Genomic DNA, 22351 nt, shown 5'->3' with positions numbered 1-22351 from the left:
ACTTCTTGCAGTGAGGGAACCAGCAGAAGGCCCTCAGAGCTGGACCTCAGTGTCCGGGCAGAACAATGGGGTGGAGACGCTCCTTCAGGTATACTGGACCAAAGCTGTGTAGGGTTTTAACTACTATGTCTAGTAGTTGAAACAACAGACGAGTAGGTGAGTCTTGTCACAATTTGAATTTCTCAGCAGAGGAAAGCTATGTTGGAGGATTTAAATGGTTTCAAGACATAGCTACACAGGGTGAGTCCAAGGCTGCAAATAACTTTTATAAATTATGTTCAGTACAATCAAGGAGGTGTGCCAGAACTGTAATCCTGCCATCATAGGAACAAGCGAACTATAACATATAACTGTGAAAGTATATGCATTCCACAGAAAAAAGTGTAATGTTCTGAAGGTGTCTGACCCGACACCAAAAGTCAAGTAAAATCTAAAGTCCCAACTGCAGGATCAAACACAGCTTTGGGTGTAGTAACATTCAATAAATAGCAATGTACATTAAAAATTACACAGGAATTTAACACATGTTAGTGATGGCCAAATTTATTTCCTGGTTCAATTCCACCGACTAGGGACGCAGGTGGCGCTGTGGGTTAAACCACAGAGCCTAGGACTTGTTGATCAGAAGGTCGGCGGTTCGAATCCCCGCTACGGTGTGAGCTCCCGTTGCTCAGTCCCTGCTCCTGCCCATCTAGCAGTTCGAAAGCACATCGAAGTGCAAGTAGATAAATAGGTACCGCTCCGGTGGGAAGGTAAATGGCGTTTCCGTGCACTGCTCTGGTTTGCCAGAAGCGGCTTAGTCATACTGGCCACATGACCGGAAGTTGTACGCCGGCTCTCTCGGCCAATAAAGCAAAATGAGCGCTGCAACCCCAGAGTCGGTCACGACTGGACCTAATGGTCAGGGGTCTCTTTAAAGGTAAAGGTACCCCTGCCCGTACGGGCCAGTCTTGCCAGACTCTAGGGTTGTGCGCCCATCTCACTCAAGAGGCCGGGGGCCAGCGCTGTCCGAAGACACTTCCGGGTCACGTGGCCAGCGTGACATCGCTGCTCTGGCGAACCAGAGCCGCACACGGAAACGCCGTTTACCTTCCCGCTTGTAAGCGGTCCCTATTTATCTACTTGCACCCGGGGGTGCTTTCGAACTGCTAGGTTGGCAGGCGCTGGGACCGAACGACGGGAGCGCACCCCGCCACAGGGATTCGAACCGCCGACCTTTCGATCGGCAAGCCCTAGGCGCTGAGGCTTTTACCCACAGCGCCACCTGCGTCCCTTTTCAGGGGTCTCTTTACCTTTTAGCGATGGCCAAATTTATTTCCTGGTTCAATTCCACCGACTTTGCTGCTTAGGATATGACGTGATGCAGTGATGGATACTAAAGTATGAGTGTCAGTTCTGTTTCTTGTTTCTTAGCGTTTACATGTCAATATTTTATTAAAAAGGAAACATGAAACCCTATGCTGTGCAGAATGGCTAGCAAAGACAGTAGGTTCAACAGAGGTTGTTTTTGAAAGATAAGACGTCTGGGGGCCAGTTTCGGACCTGGAGTAAGCAGGCACGGCTTCCACTAATTGCAGTGGCACGGCACAGACTTTCCCCAAATCAGACTTTGGTGCCCAGTATTGATATTATATAGACCAAAGAATATACTTGCCAGACAAGAATAGGAATCATTAAGTCTGTGGTCCAAAGTGAGGCGCTGAAGCATCTCAAAGAGTGCAGCGTGGTCAAAGTTACAGGGATTGGAAGAGATAAATTCATCCATGCCATGCTTTTGAGCTCTATCTGCATCTGTTCATTTATACATATAGAGAAAGAAACAATTTAGAGAAACGTTGCATTGCATAAGATGCATCAAATGCTATTAAATGAAGCACGAGAACTACTTTGCTCCCTAGCATTCGGCTGAATTCCAGGCTCACAAGCCTCTATCAAATAGTCTTCAGCTTCCATTGTCAACTTGCAACACTTCTTTATTGCCTTGAGGCCAAAGGTACTGGAATCAGCATCTAACCCACTTGAGCGCATTTCTTCTGTACTTAACAAGAGAACTTTTCCCTCATGAAAGCAAACAAACCTCCAAAACAACTCATCCCAAAAAGCAAACTAGAAGGATAGTAACAAACAGCCAGTTCCTATTTATATATTTCTAAATAATTGTAATAGATTCTGCCATTCTAAGGAAATGTGGTTCATTATGTTTTCTTAATTTTACTATATTTGGCTAAGCATAAGCCCTTTTAGACTTTTTGGGACTAAAATCTTATCCATCATGGTTTGTTTGTTTTTTTACTCAACCTGCAGACATAGGGGTGTGGGTTTTTTGCTATTTATTTTTTTTTACAGCCGATTTAAATCTTTTCTGGAAGAAACAACATAAAAGATGCTCCTCTAAACATCATAGACAAGTTAAGTGGAGGTGCAATTTCTATTTCAGTGACAGAGGAGTCTGATTATTATTTTTTGGACCCTATTAAAAATTGATTCAGATAATTACTGTGCAATCCTATATACATTTCAACCCAGAAGTATGTTTTACAGATTTTAGTGGGACTAACCGTCAGGTAAGTGCACATAGGATTGCAACCTAAGCATTGTATCGGGGTTCAACTTCTGTTCTACTTTGTGGGGGACAGGAGAAATGCAAGATGCTACCCTAGCCTATTAATAATAATAATATTTTTTTATTTGTACCCCGCCCTCCCTGGTCATAGCTGGGCTCAGAGCGGCTAACATTATATAAATAATACATGTTTAACTCTGATAAAATACCCACTTTGTTTGTTTCATTTTAAGCTGATGTCTTCTGGTACAAGTTTACCGAGGCTACACCTATTACCCACATTAATTAATTAATTAATTAATTAATTAATTAAAATCATACCTAGATAGCAGGAAGTATTTTGCAGACAGGGGCATGTCTACAAAAGACACTGTTTCCAGTCCTAACGCAGATGTGTTTTGTTCAGGAGCAACAGAATTAAAATAACCCCTTTCCCTTAAATTCTTTTTCTCCATTGACTCAGTTTTCTGCTAAGTGAGGCCTTGCACAAATCCTCAACAAATAAAGCAGGAAATCGGGATTTAAATCCCTACCTTGTTTACAGCTTCCTACTAAGGTCTTAAGAGAATTAGCAAAGCTGAAGGGCACAATAGCACACTTAAAATGAAGACCTAGAGTTTCTTTGGGATGATTCTCACTTCAAAAGCACAACAAGATTTTTCTTTTCTCTTTTTAAAGGCCTGTGTTTTAAAAACAGCGAGTGGAGCTGTGCTTATATAGAAACAAAGGAGATTTCTGCGAAAGGTTTCTGAAGTGGGGAGCACTGCACAAATTGCTTTGAGAACGCCCGGCTCCTATATTAAGGAATTAGTGCAGCCTTTTTTAATAAAAAAGAAAACGAGAAGGGAGGGGACGAACCTTTTATAGGATATTATCTACATAGAAGATTTTGGTTTTCTAAAAGGCTACACAAGCAAACTATAAAACCTGCAGCATCTCCATTAACTGCAACAAGGTGTTAGTTCAGCAAATAATGTATGTGTTTCTTTGATTCTGTACGTCGAACTAAAAATGGCAGCCTAACCTTTCCCTGTACATGCTGACTTGGAATAAAGCCTCATTGAATTTTGAGGGGCATACCTGCAACCCACTGAAATGATAGGATACGTTATTCCAGAGTATGGTTTTATGTTTTTTGTTCAGTATGAACATTTTATTCAATAACTGGTTGATCTTCTAATTTATCTTTTATCAAATTAATTTCTAGCTGCACATCTACAGAGCAGCGTTAAAAATAGTTTTATCTGGTCGGCTGATGCTACATAATTAGCCCTGTATGTTTCTCAGTTCAGTGGCAAGGAATGTGTGAATTAAGTCAAACACCTTGGCTGTAAGCCATAGTGCCGGCTCTACCATTAGGCAGAGTAAGGCAGCTGCAGGCTACAGCAGAGAATGTCATCCCATCATCAGTACTGATGATTGTGCATTGTTAAGTTACAATGGACCAGGCTGTAAGTTTACTTTCCCTTCAGGCTTAAGACCGTCAGCACAGTCCAGTGTAACCTTGGGTTTCAAACTGCAGCACACTATGAGCAACCAATCAGATGCTGTCTATCTCTTTTGACAGACGATGCCCATCCCCTCTGGGCCAAGATCAATTTGATGAATACAAATACACCAGCAAAAGGCTTCCCCACCCCTGCCATTTTCAAGTTTTACAGCAGCCAGAATAATAAACACATAATAAATGAGAAGCTTCACAGTTTTAACAGGCTGGATGAAGCTTTTTAAAATTATTTTAAATAATCAAGGCTGTAGTGTTCAAATTTCCCCGAGTAGACTGCAAGCTGACAAATTGGCTGGAGGCCTTCATTTGCCAGTTCTGCTCAGATATTTCATGACTTTTCCAATTATGAGCCATGGTGCCTTGTCAATCCCGATGCTTTAATAAGCGAGCCAGAGTAAACTGGCTACAAGTTGAAAGCGCCCCTCATCCTCTAAGCGGGTAGAATTCTGACCTCACAGGAATCCAGTGTCATGCTCAGCCTCTTTTAATAGTTATTAAAAATTAAATGAACTAACCTACATGATTTTTTTAAAATTAAAAAAACAGAAGCTTACATCAGAGTCTTTATCACTAGACATGGCTCTCAGTATAGGTGGGAAACATGTTTACTTCTCTCTCTCTCTCTTTTTGCAGTAGAAACTGGTCTTCTGAATACATGTCATGCACATGGGTGCTTTTGCAAAGATAAAGAATTGCACCTGTGCATGGCTGTGCCTGTCAATGACTTCCCCTGCATCCTACCTGCTAACACCAGAAATAAGAATCAGCTGGGACAAAGTTCACTGCTGAGTCATCACTGACCCAGCTTCCCGTAAGAACAGCAGATAGGCTGCAGGCAACCAGACTGACATATCAGCTTTTGAGAGTGTCTGCCTGCCTCCATCAATTCCCTGCTTCCCTGAGCTTCCTACTAGGTGTCTTGGTCTTGCTTTTGTGCCCTGAGATGGTAGCATCCTGTCCTATATTGCCTCAACTCTAGACCTGACTCAATTTGGGCCAGGATTGTGGTCCATGGTCTTTTGTAGTAGACAAACTAGGGAGCATGTGGCAAAACTTTCTGCAATGCACCGCATCAGCCTGTAACTGGGAAGAACAGGATGACTGCCGGCTGCCCCATATTAAAAAATTTCTCCCTGTACATTGAAAACTTCTCATTTTCCCAGACACCATCATTTTTCTGTTTAAGTAGGAGTGCTCTTCCCTCCACTGAGAGTACTGATAAATACTGCCCCCACCTTCAGTACTGAGCAATGCATTCCAGGGACAGCCTTTCTCTAGCCAGGTGCTGTTGGCCTAAACCAGACCTGCTTCTATCATGCTCACTGCGCTGCCCTCCCCACCAGCTTGGCTGCATAATGTCGAATCCTGGAATCACTTCCCAGAAGCTTACTGCTCACCCCGGGGCAGTGGTGTCCTTCCAACATGTGTTGGACCCATTCTATGTCAATATCTAGCCTGATGTGATGATTACCATGAGGTGACAATTTCACGATGGGATGGGGTTGACAGTTTTAAGAATACTGCCTGTGTACACTCCATGGGGTAATGGTGGTATGGAATTTATTAGAGGTTTAACAACTTGCCAAGCAATCTTCTACCTAGCTCCCAAGCTTTAGAAGCCTCCGCATCAAGCTCCCAGGGTAACGTGTGAACGTACCCAGCCCTCATTATGCTGGTGGCTGGGTTAGGCTCATGTGGAGGTGCAGTTAGGGGAACCAATGCCTCCACATGGGGGCTGCACACAACCGCTGATCATGGGTACCACGTTTTTGAGCTGCTGCAATCATGCGCATCCCAGCGGCCATGTACATACAGCATCCATGCAGAAGCTATTGTTCCCACAGAGGCAGGGACGGAAGAAGGAGATGTGCGGCGGGGGCGGTCCGCCCCGGGTGTTGCCACTGAGGGGGGTGACAAAATGCCAGGTGGCATTCCCTATGGGGCCTGCAGCGCGCCCAAGCCACATGTCTTTCCTGGGAGAGATGCGGTGGTTTATGTGCGCAGGCTCCGCACTGCCCCAAACAGTCTGCCCGCCGCCTCCCCCTCAGCTGCAAGGCAGACTGAGTGAGAGGAGGTAGCCAAGAGGCCCTGCGGAGCGTCCTGCCCCGGCTGGCCCCACCCTGTGGGTGGTTGGCCCTGCCCCTGGGCGCAGGGCATGCGCGCCGCCCCAGGCTCCCGATTGGCTTGCACCTCTGTGTAAAGTTTGTCATGTGAAGTCAGTTCTGTGAAAGCCACTGCTGCGAAAAGAGGTGCTGGTGAAGTTTGCAGTCATGTTGCAAAGCCAGAATGAGCAAGAGCTACATAGAGGTGGGTGTACTGAGCTCCTTTGCAGCCACTTCATTCCTCTCTTTGTGTGAGCAACCGGAGGAGCACTTAAACATAGCCTTCTGTTAGGTGCAAACCTAAGCATGCCTTCATATTCTGGCCTGTCAGGAGGCCAACGACCATGGTTTCTGGGTTTGCATACGAAGGGGAACTATGGTAAAGAGCTGTGCCCTGGCTTGTTCAGCTACTCCTGTGAAGGGGAGCAAAGCAGTTGCAAAGTTCTCTACGTGGGTTCCTCAGACAGATTACAATCTGCTGGAGATCCAGATACTGAAATGGACGATGGCACAGGCCTTACAGAGCAATTTGAATTTATACGTTCAAATAGTGTTCACTGATCATTAGCTACAGGTTAAGACTGAAGAACGGAAGATGTTCAAAATTGCCCTCTTAGATCTGGATACATAAAAATAAAACATGGCTCAAGTTGGAGATGGGTTTGGAAAGCGATTATGCTGCAGATTAGGCACCCAGACACAACTTTAAATGTTATGCTTTCTAATTGCATTGTAGCTCTTTGGAATACCTAGAATCTATGTTGGAGGATAAAATATTAATTAACATCCTACGTTGGCAATGCTGTTTTTCCCCCCTTCATCAAAATGATAAAATAAATGCACCAGCAAGCTGTTTTAGGGTTTTTGATTGGCTTCCATTTTTAGCAAGTGTTGATTTGGCTGGGGCAGAAATATAGACTTGCACTAAAACATTTCTCTTTCTAGGAAAAGCAAAGCATGATAACTAAACCTACTGTCCTTTGTTACCTTCCCTCCTGCTCCACTTTAAATTACATATGGGTCTAATGGTTTCAATGCAATCCCTGCCAGCTATATTGAAATATAAATATTCTTTACAGTTTGAAAAAAGATTTTAACCAATTATCAGGATTAGGTGGGTTTTATGCCATTCCTTGAATATTACAGATGGTTGTTAGAGATCTTAAATGAATCACTGGTTAGCAATAAACTATTTTGGTTGTTCTAAAACCCTGATCTTCTTGTCAACAACAGCAATGACAATGTAAACTTCCACAGCAATGTACTTTTGGAAGTCTTTATGTTAAAGGATTTGGCACATTTAGGATTCTTTGGCTTGGACCTCCGCTCATGGGAGGCGAAGGCCATGTTAATAGATTCCCCCTTCCCTGTGAAACTGCTCTGCAGAGTTGGGGGACTCTTCGGGAAAGTGTAGTAGGGAGGATGTAGGGCAGGCATGGCCAAACTTGGCCCTCCAGATGTTTTGGGACTACAATTCCCATCATCCCTGACCACCGGTCCTGTTAGCTAGGGATGATGGGAGTTGTAGTACCAAAGCTTCTGGAGGGCCAAGTTTGGCCATGCCTGATGTAGGAGACGATGGACTTGCCAAGAATTACCTCTCCCTCTTCTTGCCAGCAGGAGCCTGTGTGCTACATTTTTTGCAGAAAGACTCCAACGCATTCAACACGGTGCTGAAGGCCAAGGAAATGTTTTGTTTTGGGGAGGTTTGGGGAGATTCCATAATAGGAGTTTGGTATCACAAACAATACTAAATTATTTGCAAGTTTTGGATGGAAGCCTTTCATAATAGAATGCTTCTCTGGAGAGGTTTCTTTCTCCTCCCACTACCATGCATTAAAATGTATTTTTTTGGGGGGGGGAAGATATTGGTTGTGAATCAGTGGGGGCTTTTCAGCTGCTCTCTTCCTGCTGCAGCCTTGCTGTGCCCCTTAAAAAGTTGTCCCATTGGACAAGGGACCATGTGGACTGGATTTTTGTTATAGGCAGATGGGGCTGCTGTTGATGCTCTCCTTCAGATCAGCATGCAATCTCTACAGTAGAGAAGATTCCAGGTTCTATTTATAGCATTGACAGGTAAGACTAGGAAAGACCCCTGCCAGATACCTGCAAATCAGTGTTGACAGTGCTAAGGTACATGGAATAGTGGCCTGACTTGATTTAAGGTATGTTCCTATACAAGCACGGCAATTTGCGGGTTAAATCAGCAGACATTGTAAACCTCTACTGTCATTAATAATGTTTTGTATATATGCCTCACTTCTGAAAAGGCATGTTGCCATCAGGAAAATACAGCTTTGAAAAATCCTGCCTTTCCCCCTCCTGGTGCTATAAGGTTGGCTGTAGAAAGGCTACTTTGGGTGTGTTATCTTCTGACCAAAGTAGACAGAAGCGTCAAGCATCTTTCTCTTTCTATTTATTTTTCTTCTTGTTGCTACATCAAGAGTTTAGACACATTCTGATGGAGCCTTACAAATGGGTGCAAAACTCCATGAATGATTCCTGTTATAAAAGGCTGCAGCGCATTCATTCGTTTGCAAGGGTCTAAAAACCTGTTTTGTTTATTTCGCAGGAAATAAGTAGCTTTGTTTTAGCTCAAAAAGCCAAATGAGCATCTGAGTACATTATTATTTTAGAACAGATTTGTTTATTTAATATATATATATATATATATATATATATATATATATATATATACACACACACACATATATATACATATATATATATACACGCAACCACCAGCAACCGCTGAATTGTAAATTAAAAGGTGACTTTGTATTTTATTCATCTGGAAAATGTGTGCTTGTCATATCTGCTTGACGTTACAAGAATGAAGTTATGGTTTGGACAGTAACAAACAATGACACTAGTCAACCTCATCAGTAGACATGAAATAAAGGAATGACAATGATTGATGGCAGCTATTCATTTACAGATATTTCTAGAAGATTCTTTATTGGCATAGTCAGGGAAGCATACATTCTTTCTCTCTCTCTTTCTCTCTCTCCCCCCCATTCTTAACTCTTCTTTAGCTCTGCACAACAGTGGATAAGAGGGCAAAAGGGACTTCAGGCAACTCCCAGCCTCTTGCACACACAGGCAATTGCATGCTTTGAAGAACTACTATGCTCCTTCATAGTCTCATAGGTCTACGCTGAATGGATACACAGAAAGTAACTACTTAGTAACAAAACACTGCAGTAAAGTGTCGAAAGAGAACAAGCACACTTCAGAATTGAGAGAGAGAGAGAGAGAGAGAGAGAGAGGGACAGGCAGAGAAAGAGAGAAAACCCTGAGCAGCATATAATTCGGTTCTAAACACTGCCTCACTGCTTATCTTGGCATTTGGCGTACCAAATCTAATTACACGAGGTTGCTATCTCCCTTGTTGTTTTAGGGTGTGCCATAATTTTGCCCCTGGTTTGAAGCCAACGTGATTGTTCTTATAGGACTTCTCACTTGAGTAAAGTTTCATACAATACTGATCCCTTCTTTGGTATTATTTCAGTTGCTTTAAAAACAAAACAAAACAAAACTGACCATGCTTTATAGTGTTTGACTCCCTATGGCATAAACAAGCATATTCCTTTAAATTTGTTTCAATGGTTTCTCTCCAGTAATGCATTTGACTGTAAATCACTAAATTATGTTATTGCAATCAGAAAAGTGTTTTATAGGTAATGTTTTAGTGGTGCTCTGAATAAACTAAGTGGTCCATTCAATAAACAGATTTCCGAAAACAAAGGAGCGTGCCAGTCACTGCATTTTGAATTGTTTTGAATGGAGTAATTAGAGGGGATTATTTTATTTTTTTTGGCATTGCATTTCTGTTAAAAGGTCCAGACAGTGATTTACAGTATATCTGAAGTTCATGCAAAAAAAAATGTGAAAACTGAATTTGTCTTATAATACTGCATTCCTGTAATGTAGCACCTGCAAGTTGACAATACAAGAAAACATAAGCAGTGTTCTCATGAGAGATAAATAGAGACTAAAGCAACTAAAAGCACACACATTGCTGAAAATAAAACAACTAAGAGGATAGCAATGCATTCTAATGCAAGATACATACTGTCAGACCAGAATTCATTCAGTCTTTCTTTTTTTAAAAAAGAAGCAAAATCCAGATTTTCTACCCCCAACTCTGTTCTATAGCAAATCTGATCCTCTTTAGACCTCCCCCACCAACTTAGAAAGAACTCAAAAGAAAAAAGAAAAGAAAAATTGAGTAAAAGAATTTAAATAAAATAAAACAAAAGTATTTGCTAGAAGTGGTGAAGAAATTCTGCCTGGTATCCAGGGTATGCTCATGGAAAAAAAGAAAGAAAAGGGGGAAAGGAGTATTGCCACCTGCTCCATTTCATTATTGCATTCAGAATACTCCAGGTACATATTTGCCAGCTCTCGTGACCAGTAAAAGCTCCAATTCTCTCTTAAGTAAAGGTGCACTCACCATTTGTATGAGGAACAGCTTTTTGAACATAAATAAAAAATTAGTACAGCATATTGTTTAAAAGTTAACATGGAGGGGAAGGGGAACTTGTTTTTATTTGGATGGATTCAGCTTGTCTTTCTTTTAAAAAACCTAGGATTAGGGGAAAGGAAACAAAAATATGATTTAGCAGCTAAAGATCCCTTACAGTTTCTTTCTTTTAAAAAAGACTGTTGTTTTGCTAAAGCAGAGTTATATATGAGATCGCATGCTAAAACATTCATTTTAATGGATTTATTTTCAATTTTCAATTTTTAGTGGCGGTGGTGGAAGAGGGGGAAAGGTGAGGATGGGATAAAGGAAGAAACCCTATCGCTTCTAAGCTATTCTCTCCCTCTCTTATGTGGTTATACATATGGATATGTTGAAAAACGAAAAAGCAAAAGTCTACCAAAATGATCACCACATAAGATACATGTTTTTGGTTTCTAGACCACTGGAAACTGCTACTCAATAAGCAGTCATACTTGCGCCCGCAGGGAACTATTATTGCTCTTGTTAATTCCCCACCACTTTAACATACAGCACCTTCCCTCACTGCCCTACCTTTCTATTCTTGGAAGTGTCCAGGGTTAACACCATTCTGCTGGTGAACTACACCAAGCTAATCATTGGAACGGGGAAAACAAAACAAAAAAAGAACGGTAGGTTGGCAAAGTGCAGAATGATCTGTTGTCAGGCATCAAAGCAGTCAAAACTAGATGTCAGTTCCATGAAACAAAAGAAAGGTAATAGTTACAGTCTCATTGTGATGTTAATTCATATTTACAACCTTGGGATGATGAAGAAGAAGAAAAATAAAAAGGAAAAGAAAATGTCAATGGTTGGCTTTTACTAAGAGGATCAGTTGATGCCAATATGAAAGCCAGGGAGAGAAGGCAATTATGCAAACACCACATGCATCCTAATTTCAGTATGGAAAACTTACATTTCAAACCTAAATTCAGGAAAATAATATGGAAAATTTATACTACAAAATCTAAACATGAGAAAGATTTAAGAGGAGGGGTGGGGTGGGGAAGCACATTGCATATGTCAGATAATCGACTCTGATTATCTGATCTGTGCTAGCTACAGGGAAGCACTTACCCTTAAGTCCAGCTAGAAGTTAGCAGGGTAAGAAGGAACAAACCAGAATAACATAAAGGCTAGCAACAAGGCTCAGGAAAGCAGACAGGAGTTCTAACCTAGCAGCTAGAGTACTTGGGTTCAAGCAAAGAATGAAACAAAAAATAATAATAAGAGTAATAAGAAAATCAAAGACAAATAAAGAAACTTTAAAACAACACGAATATACAACAACACTTAACAGCTGTTTTTTTTTTAAATGAAGCTCAAAAACCTAGCCATATAAATATATATACAAAATATATAAAGGGTGAAACAAAGGATCACACGAATTCTCAAAAAGAACAGCCAAATCTTTTGCACGTGATGCGACCAACATCGTAAAATAGAACAGATACCACAAATCAAACAAAACGAAATAACGGAAAGGAAAGGAAAAGCACAGGTGATATGTGAAACAATTACTGAACAATCTTTCATGTTTAAAAGAAGGTTTAAAAATGAAAGTGTGTGTGTCTGTGTGTGCATTTTGGCTAGCGTGCCAGTAATAAAACAGAACAGATAAAAATTGATATCCCCAGACAAGTGTCCGTTTCATGAAACTTTATATATTGCCAAAGGGTGTTGTGCATCATTTTAGGAGTAATGAACAAAGGCTTTGGGTAGATTTTTGTTTTCCTTTTACTGAAAGCATATATAGCATGAACCTTCTAGCTTACTAACACTGAAATCCTTTGCATACTTTCCTGGGAGTAAGCTCCAATGAAAACAGTGGCTCTTACTTCCAAATAAACATGCATAGGATTAAAGTGCTGGTTTTTATTGATTTATTGGTAGAAACAAAAAGCAATAACAAAAGTACCAGTCTCTCACAAAAAAATGGGATTGTTGGACTTTATAAAACTGATGAATAGCAGGATCTATTGTTTTCTGCATTTAAAATGCCCGCAAAAATACACTCCACTTTTAAATTTTATATACTTAAATAAAAGCTATCTGTTTCATTCAAAGTTGGAAGCCAGCTATCATACGGGAAGTTGAGCGTTGCATAAAGTTTACATTTGCTAAGACAAATTAGGTGGGAACCAAATGAATTCAGTATTATTCCCAAGTTTCCCAACTGTAAAATGTGTTGTTCTTGAGTTTCTGTTTTACAGACAGCTTCATCGTAAGAACGGAGTGTTGTTGTTTTTTCCTGGTCAGTAACACAATGCAGCTCTGCCATCTTTAGGCAATTTATGTCATCTATGAAAGCATTAACAAAAATTTTACACTAATGAAAAGTGCCTCTAATGTGTACTTTCTTTCAAGCCTTTCATGTAGCCAAGAACTATATGCTACTGTGAACAAGGAAAAGTAAACAAAAAGGATATGCAAGCTAAATGCACAAGAATAAAAGCGTTTCTCTCACAATAGTACTTACCTTTCTGTGGTTGAAGAAAAATAGAGAAATGAAACCCTTTAAAATGCAATACTTGATTTACATGGGAACTGAACGATTTGTTCTGTTTTCCCTGTGTGATACCTGGCAGTCATCATCATGTGTGCATAAAAAGGACTCACTTCTGATGCTTATATCTCTACCTGCGTATATTTTTTTATTGCCCACTGATGCATTTTAACAAGGAGCTCGGTGTTCTGATGCAAGAAAAAAAAAGTGATGCAAATATGCAGGCATTAATAAAGCATGACCTTTCACAGCCTGAGCTCACTGGTGTTTTGGTGAGCGGGGGGGGGGGGGGGAGAAGCAGCTGCGATGCATGGGTTCGGGCTAAAGGCCTGTGCACATATTATGCATTTGCAAGATGCACTCGCCCCAATATTTTTGTTTAGTTCATCCCCTCCCTTGATTTATGTAAACCACTTAGAGGTCTCTGTCAATTAAGTGGTATATAAACCCAAGGGTAACTGCGTTTCAGCTCATACAGGACTGTATGAACATGGTGATTTATTATTATTATTTACGAGATTATGGATTACCTTTAGCAACCTCTAGTGGTAGTTTTTCAGCTATCTGGAGCTACCTATAGCCGTACATGTTACCTACCAGTCATTTTCTTTCGACCAGGACTTAAAAGGTCTGCAGTTTTCTACCCTCAGAATACTCTGCTGTGGTTGTCTTTGTTGGCATATGTGTCTGTTTCAATCACTTTGTGAAGAAACAGAATTATCAGAAGAAATAGGAATGCCTTCAGCCACTGCATCCATTTGCTACGACGGAGCATGTGATGTTTTCTTTAGGGACAGGTTTCTGGAAAGGAGACCCATTTTCGTTGCCCTATTTGCTACTCCAGCAGAGAAGAAATGCAGGGAAAAGCCAATTCTACTTCCACATTTTTTTCCAGATTTTAAAGCACATTTAGCACACACAGCTTCCCCTGTGAAATCCGGAGTACTATAGTTTATCCCTCACGGACCTACAGTTCACAGCACCCTTAAGAAACTGCAGTTCTCAGGATTCTACAGGGGAAGCTGTGTACTTTAAATGTATGATGTGGATGTGAAGCAAAGCCTGCAAATGAGAAGGAATGTCTCCAGGGAAGAGATATTCCACAAAGGAACACATGATTGCTCTTAACAGCTGGTCAGTTTTATAAACAGCTATGCTAGGAATAGGGATGCGGATGGGGCTGTGGGTTAAACCACAGAGCCTAGGACTTGCCGATCAGAAGGTCAGTAGTTCAAATCCCCATGACGGGGTGAGCTCCCGTTGCTTGGTCCCTGCTCCTGCCAACCTAGCAGTTCGAAAGCACGTCAAAGTGCAAGTAGATAAATAGGTACCGCTCTGGCGGGAAGGTAAACGGCGTTTCCGTGCGCTGCTCTGGTTCCCCAGAAGCAGCTTAGTCATGCTGGCCACATGACCCGGAAGCTGTACGCCAGCTCCCTCGGCCAATAAAGCGAGATGAGTGCTGCAACCCCAGAGTCGGGCACGACTGGACCTAATGGTCAAGGGTCCCTTTACCTTTTTATGCTAGGAATATAACTCTGGCAGAATCTGGGTATCCAGATCACTAGATCTTTTAATATAAGGAGCTCAGCAGTTAAGCCACTCAGAGGAAACACATAATGTGTGCACAAGCGCCTTGACGTGTTCTGTCTTTTCCTCTCTCTCTTTGCCTCAAAGTCTTGGTCAACATGGTGTTAGATATACAAGGCTGAAAGTGGGGGATGGATCAGGGAAGGGGACACATTCTGCGATATGCTTGGCCCATCCCAAAGCAGGGTAGCAGTCTGGTGCAGCCGTAGCTAAGTCTGGAATTTCCGTTGTCTTATTTTGAATGTGGTACGTTCTCAGAAGAGCACCACAGAATTATGAGTCAAAAAGAGGAGAGCGGGACCATTTGGAAATCATTATGGAGGCTCCCGGTGCTGACCAGGGAGATTCCACGGGCTTGAGATTTGTATGTCCCACACTTCTTGACTTTGCCAGCTAGGGATTGCGGGGAAAGGAGACCATTCTTTAAGAACTGAAGAGCGAAACAGGAAATTCAGAATCCTGAAAGGGGCCAGGTAGGTAAAGACAGAGCACATGGAATGCTTGGAATGGGAATGACACAGCTTTGGGGAAGAGTATTAGATTATGTAAAGGAGAAGTATTCTTATGACTCGCTCTTGGGTCAGCCAGCCATTCACTGAGCTAGGAAAGGCCATCAGACTGCTCTGTGGGGTCCTTGTGCAAGCAACTCAGAAAAGTATGCTGTTTACTTACCTGACCTGTGTCACAAACATGTCATGTCATTGGAATCATGGAAACGGGCTGCTCCTAATGTGTGCAGTGTGTGTGTGTGTGCACATACACCTAAAGGTGATGAGAGCAAGGATGCACATGCCATTATAAGGCCCAATGCTATAGCATTTCAATCCACCAATCAGTCAAACTGCCACTTAAGGCAATGAAAGTTTTCCTTTTGTAACAGGCAACAGAAAGGAAACCATGAAAGGAACAACCTTCAACCAGTCTTCTGCTTCATGCCATGTTTTCATTCGTACTGAAATGAAAACCAAGCTTTTGCTGGGCAATAATAACGTCAGAGTAAGAGTCCAAGCTATGCAAGCATGTGATAAAACGATATCGGCATATCTAAATATTTCTCAAAACTTTAAAAACCCTCACTGATATACTCTGTAGGGGGAAAAGGAACTAAAACATGATCAGTAGTGAGGTGTCTAAGAGTCCGTATATGTAAAGGCAAGCGCTTTTGATGTATTTCAAATTTACCATAGCCTTCAACACATGAGAGGGCAAGGAAGGCTGATGTACAAACCCATGCTGAATCTTTGATTTTGGGCTGCTTAGAAACTTTTGATTTCCAGGAGTCTTAGTGAGAAAGCTGAAGAGTGTGTCAGCTCACCATGGGTTTACTGGTCATGCAATTGGTTGATTCCACCATGTGGAAGTGATCACAACCCTCTGGAAATGTTGTGGAGAATGGGAGAATCATGAGCTCCACCTCCTTGGCATACCATACATCTGCAAAGGAGGTTAAGCGCACAATAGGCCCCAATGCACATAGAAACAAATGACTCAATCTGTACATTGCAACGTACGGATTATATAGGTTTCACTCTATGCCCATGGATCTATTTATTTAAGTCCCTATGCAGACAGTATAATCTACACATGGTGTGATTATAATTCTTCTTCCACACATTGACTGCAATAGCTGCATAGGGCTCATGTGAGTAAGCTCCCCAAACCAAATTTTTAAGCTGAAACTGGTGAATGTCCTACACCAAAGATTGTGCTGGAAATTTATTTAGCTCCTTCTCCATGGGACAACCTAACAATCTTAGCACCACAATTAGTACCATTATTCTAAACCTCTTCCCAAAATCATGTCTCTGAGCTAGTTAAAAGTGTTACTTGATTTTAAATTCTCCCGTTTTTCTGTTTGACGCTCTGGTTTCTTTGAGAGGAAGGGTGGATACATAATTAATAATATAAATAAATAAATATCTCTCAAATTGCATGGTTAAGTTGGCAATCTTATACACACTTACCAGGAAGCAAACCACATTTAATCCAATGGGTTATATTTCTGAGTAGACACGCATAAGATTGCACTGCTAATGAATCTATTTCTTTTAAAAGGTGACATTTGTGAATGGAAATAAGTTACGTGTTTGTGGAGTTTAAAATTCTTAAAATAAACAGTTCAAAAACAGTAAATTGATTATTACAATGAAAAATTCACAATCTAGTGGCTGAAAACCACGAGTGCACCACAGATTTATTTGGTCTTGAGTTAAGAGGTTCTTGTTTCCTGTAACTAATGAATACAATCCTGACTATCTGTGCAGTTTGCTAGGCTGGGTTCCTGGTTGTTTAAATTTGGATAACAGATAAAGCAAAAAAATGTGCTTGTGACCTACAGCTGATTTGGGGGATACAGAAGGTGTTAGGTGACTGGATTTACACATTTATAATACATCTGCTTTTTCTAAAACAACACCGGCAGAAGACAGCCTATTCTGTCCTATATCAAAACACCAATCTTGAAAAGATAGCTGATTCCTGGCACTGTATCAACCTGGTAGCCTCCAGCTACAGCTGGACTACAGCTCTCATCGTTCCTGACCATTGATCATGCTGCCTGGGTCCGATGGAAGCTCTAGTCCAAGCATCTAGATGGTACCAAGCTGAGGAAGGCTGGCATAAACAGCTGGTTTTGTTATGGGACGGAATATGACTGTCCTTATGGTTTGTCCCATAAAAATGGAAAGCACAGAGAAGAACTGAAAATGGACAGCCCTGAGTGGATGTTTATGCAATTGTTGTAAGGAACAAGTGTGGAATACCCTATAGCCTTCTGAGACATCTCCTCTGAGAACCTTTCCATCAAGTATTGCATTTTAGACTTTACTCTGGATGTTTCCCAATAGGATTCTTTTCTCGGTCCACTGCGCACAGCATCCAGAACCCTCAGATGTGAAGATAAACCAATGAAAAATGTATTTTGAAAAAGTTGGAGCCCACCCCTGCTCCTCCATTCATGAACAAGCAACCTTTTGAGCAACCCCCCCCCAACTTCTTCTCTCTCTCTTTGCTGTAATCAGAGCTTGGTTTACTTACAAAATTGAGAGATTGGGGCATCTAGCTGGGGCACGTTTCCTCCTTTAGCATTAAGCTTTTGAACTTGAGTGGGGGGCACAGGCTTGTGGGACTGGCCAGTGGCTCGGTACATGGCTTGGACCCACAGGATCCGGTCCTGCTCATCGTCGCTTGCAAAAATCACCGTGTCGCCTTCTTTCACCGCGTTAAAAAATGCTCTGCCGCCCTCCAAACCTGAAGAAGACCAGAAAACCAGCAATTAGAATGGCAGCAACTGGAGACGTGATTTGGGATTCAGTGACTGGGATCCTAAATGCAAGGCTTGCCCAATGAGGCTTTCTCCCTTCCTGCCCGTAGTCTCCCATGCCTCCAGGAAAGCTGCTCCTGAAGGCCAGGAGATTCTCCAGAAAGAAATGTAATGTGGTGCAGAAAGCTACAAGATGTAGGGAGAATCTGAAACCCCTGCTTTGTATGAGCGTTCAGGCAAAAGACTTTTAGCGTCCAATCCAGCAAGCAGAAGGGGGCAAACGACTAGGGTCAAATGAAGCTTAGGAATGTAGGAAGTGGACTTATTCCAAGTCCGACCTTTGGACTATCTAGCGCCATAGTGGTTGCATTGGCTGGAAGCACCCCTTCAGGGTTTCAGACAGGGGTCTCTCCCAGCCCTACAAATAAATGGACACACATAATGTACAACCAACCATTGGAATGCGACTGTACCAGATTCTATGTGATGTTCTTTCTGCTCTTGACACTTAAGATGTTGCAGTCTCCAGGCAAGTCTTTAAACCTCCTTGAAGAGCAACAAGTTACTGCAACGCCCTTCCTCATACTTTCCTCCCTAGTGTTAACAGACTGGCCCATCAGCCCTAATCTATGGCATTGGCTACCAAGACTTCTGCCACCACCGCCACCCTTCCATCATAATCAAATATCCCATAATCAAAGACTTGGGAGAGATGTGGAAGAAACCTTTGCCTCACATGCACTAATCATTTGGTTGCCCATGAGTACGATTTGGGGATCATATCATTATGGGTGCAGAGACTTAGGGCATGTTTTCAATGACAGGAAAATGTAATCTATAGGATTTTATCACACCACGTGGGATTAGAAGGCACCAGTTTAAGGACCCCTTTCGTAGCTTGCAACAACAAACAGAAAACAAGCAGCTTGCAGAAATAAATGGAACAAATCCCGATTAGGCCCATAACTGTTCAGCAAATAAATGGGCAACCAGAAGATAAAGAGCACCAGTCGACTTATCTACCTGGCTGTGGGTCTGTGTAGTCCACCGTGTATCCATCAAGCTGCAACAGCTCTTGAGGCTCAGCTTTTTTCTCTCGGTAACTGCACATAGCAAATGTATATTGGCTAACCTGCAGGAAAATCAGAACACTTAAATAGCACCCGGTGATGACGGTTGAATTCTTCGAAGTGGCAGCATCTGCAAATATTTAGGCAGCCACTTAAATATCTATCATCTATCTATCTATCTATCTATCTATCTATCTATCATCTATCTATCTATCTATCATCTATCTATCTATATCTATCTATCATCTATCTATCTATCTATCTATCTATCTATCTATCTATCTATCTATCTATCTATCATCTATCTATCTATCATCTATCTCTATCTATGTATCTATCTATCTATCTATCTATCTATCTATCTATCTATCTATCTATCATCATCTATCTATCTATATCTCTGTCCATCTATATCTATCTATATCTATCTCAGGTGAAACCCTAGTATATGAAACCTCTCCCCAATTATAATTTGGGATCATTATCACCAGTCTTGAAGTGCACAGGTTTCTACTTAGTGGAAGACAGAATGCTGGGATACTACATTCATTATCCTAGGGGCACAGAGTAAGACTTGGCCTTCCAATAATCAAATATATGCCATGGAACATTCTTGTCCAAAGAGCAGTCGTTAGGCAGAACAGGGAACGATAAAAGGGAGCAAATGGGACTGGACTGTGGAGTTGTAAGCATGGTGCCTGATGTTGTAGATGTGCCCATAAAGACCCTCCCTGGCACATACAGGGCCCTGTCCTCTTGCATCTTCACAGCTGAAATTAGGCTTGAAAAAAGCCTCTTATTAGCTACCACAGGCGGCTTCTTTCAAGTCTAATTTCTGCTGTAAAGGGGGTGGGATTTGTGGGAGTGCTGCTCTCCAGGAAGATCACCCCAGTGGCATGAAAAACCCCCCCACACATTTCCAAGCCTAATTGCTGATAAGGGAGGCCAGAGCGAATGGGTGTGTGTGGCTGTGATGTGAATGCAGCTTGGGGTGTGTGTGTTGTGGTGCAGGCAGGCATGGCTGCAGCAAGCAGGTATCACCTGCAACATTTTCTCCAGTTTGTAAATGTGCCCACAAACTGCTGTCCCCCACCCCTGGCTGTAGTCCAAAGATGAAAGCATACTGCGACCAACTTGCGAGAGGCATCAAAATATGTGTTCCTCTCCACACTTCATATTTCTTAGATACACATTTGAGATTTATTTATTTATTTATTAGTTCACAGCTAAAAACAAATATATCAGATGGGTATATTTGTCAGAAAGCTGTGATGGTCTGTGACTCCCTGTTGATTATCATTGTACCAGGCGTTTTCTCAATTAAAAGTTGATGCCCTTGCCATGTGCGCAAGGGCCCACGAAAACTTTCTGCTCTTGGTTTTCCTTACAGCTACTTGTGGCATTGCAAGAAACGTTAATATAGCGGGCACATGGCGTGCCACAGGAATGTCGGAAGAACCTGCAGCTGTCTCCTGCCCAGCAGCCTAAGGAAAAGCTTGAGAAGCTTGGTTCAGGCAAAACAATGTCAGTCTAATAAACCCATGGCTTATTTGAACAAGGACAGCATTGGGTCCAATCCCTACTTCCTTCTTCTTCTTCTTGGCATGCCGTAATAGTAAACCTAATTTTCCTGTTACAACAGAACTGGGAAACTGTAGTTTACATAATGCTTATAAACCAAGAACATCACATCTGCACTGGGCCCTCAGCTGTTCACTTGCAGATGAATAACCCATGACTTTAGGAAACCAGAGGTAACCTCCTCTACACAGGCACTAGATATGGACTGCAGACCTCTACTCCCAGTCCCTGAGCAGTTCAGAATCCATGAACAAGCACAGAATAGGTTTTAATTATCCTAGAAGGAGATTAGTCTCCTGTGCTGATAAGTCTCAGATTTATCAGTTGGTGGGCAAACACTCTATAGCCCATGCCTAACTTCATTTAGTTGTTTTATCGTGTTTTTAATATTTTGTTGGGAGCCACCCAGAGTGGCTGGGGAAACCCAGCCAGGTGGGCGGGGTATACATCGTCATCATCATCATCATCATCATCATCATCATCATCTCTATGGGGCATCCAGGGCAAGAGACTTCCAGGTAGAACATGTTGAGGGTAGCAGTAATAAGGAGTCAAATGGCAAATAAATAAATTGTTCTGACTACGTCCAAAACGATCCTTTAGCATTCCTTAATAAACGAGTTCACAGTGGGCTTTTCACTCCCTGAATTGATCCCAGGGCTTTTGTTATTTTTATTTTTTTGAAGCTATTGTCCAAAAGGCGGAATCTACATGCTTTGAAACCGCTTATCATTCATCTGGAGAGCGCCAGAGTGACACACTGTCAGAAACAATGTGCACTAAATTGCTGGTTGCCAGTCATATTAAAGCAATATGAAGTCCCCACAGATATGTACAGTTGTTGTCGTTGGTCCTGCAAATGGCAGCTCTCAGTCCTCTGATTTACCATCTATCTGCGTGACATGACACATTCAATGTCAAGTTCTTGACGGAACTCTTCTTGCTGGCTGCCGGGGGCTCTGGCATCGCCTTGAGGTCCCCATCAGGCTGCATCAAGAGCCAGCTTGTACTTAACATTTGAAAAATCAGGATCGTCTAGGAGAAGGCAGTTAGAAAGCAAAGGATTCTCCTCAGCTCTAGGCTAGGAACTTACAGGGAAATTTACTGTCAAATGATTTCAAAATGACTTTGTTAAGGTTGTGTCACATTCTGGATTCCTGACGCAATTATATTGGTTTGGACATTTCCTTGACCTCCGAAGGAAACTTTGACTCCGACAATTCCTTAAAACTCTCGTATCAATGCATTGTGTTTGTCATTTTGGAAGTTCTAGGGGGGTGGGGTTGGAAAAAATCCCCCCTCACTCGATGGATGTGAGAGTGTCTGCTGGCCATCGCAGAAAAGCTACAAGACTTCCTTCCAAACTACACTGTACTATTAGCAAGAATGTATATAACAAGATGTATATCCACACGCACACACATACAGATGCACGCACAAAGATGTGATTTATTAAAAACAGAAGATTTTTCAAGCAAGGTAAGATAATTTAGTGACATGCTGCCCTCTTCTGGTCTCAAATAATCATTAATCGTGTGCTTATAACTGCCACCACCTCACTCTCAAATCTGTTGCTAGCTTCTCTTGCTACTTTCTCCACACTCTGATTATCCATACTTTAAAAACCCACAAGATATTGTTGCGGTTCCAAAAACCCACATGAGGA

The 22351-nt window shown here is 41.9% G+C and overlaps 1 protein-coding gene across 9 annotated transcripts in view; it reads right to left on the bottom strand.

Moving 5' to 3' along the window:
- Positions 1-22351, bottom strand: part of CADPS (calcium dependent secretion activator) — a 352734-nt gene that overhangs the window by 140224 nt on the left and 190159 nt on the right. For all 9 annotated transcript variants that reach the window (XM_082209239.1, XM_082209246.1, XM_082209238.1 and 6 more), the window contains exons 10-12: positions 19058-19166; positions 17809-18021; positions 1655-1791 (exon numbers count right to left, since the gene is read on the bottom strand). In XM_082209239.1, the coding sequence (XP_082065365.1) occupies positions 1655-1791; positions 17809-18021; positions 19058-19166 (459 nt within the window). The remainder of the gene's footprint in view (positions 1-1654; positions 1792-17808; positions 18022-19057; positions 19167-22351) is intronic.

This window comes from Podarcis vaucheri (genome assembly GCF_965113315.1).
Source record: "Podarcis vaucheri genome assembly, chromosome: 2".
Classification (NCBI taxonomy): Eukaryota; Metazoa; Chordata; class Lepidosauria; order Squamata; family Lacertidae; genus Podarcis; species Podarcis vaucheri.
Note: the sequence above shows the minus strand (reverse complement) of the source record. Positions and strands in the feature narration are given on the sequence as shown.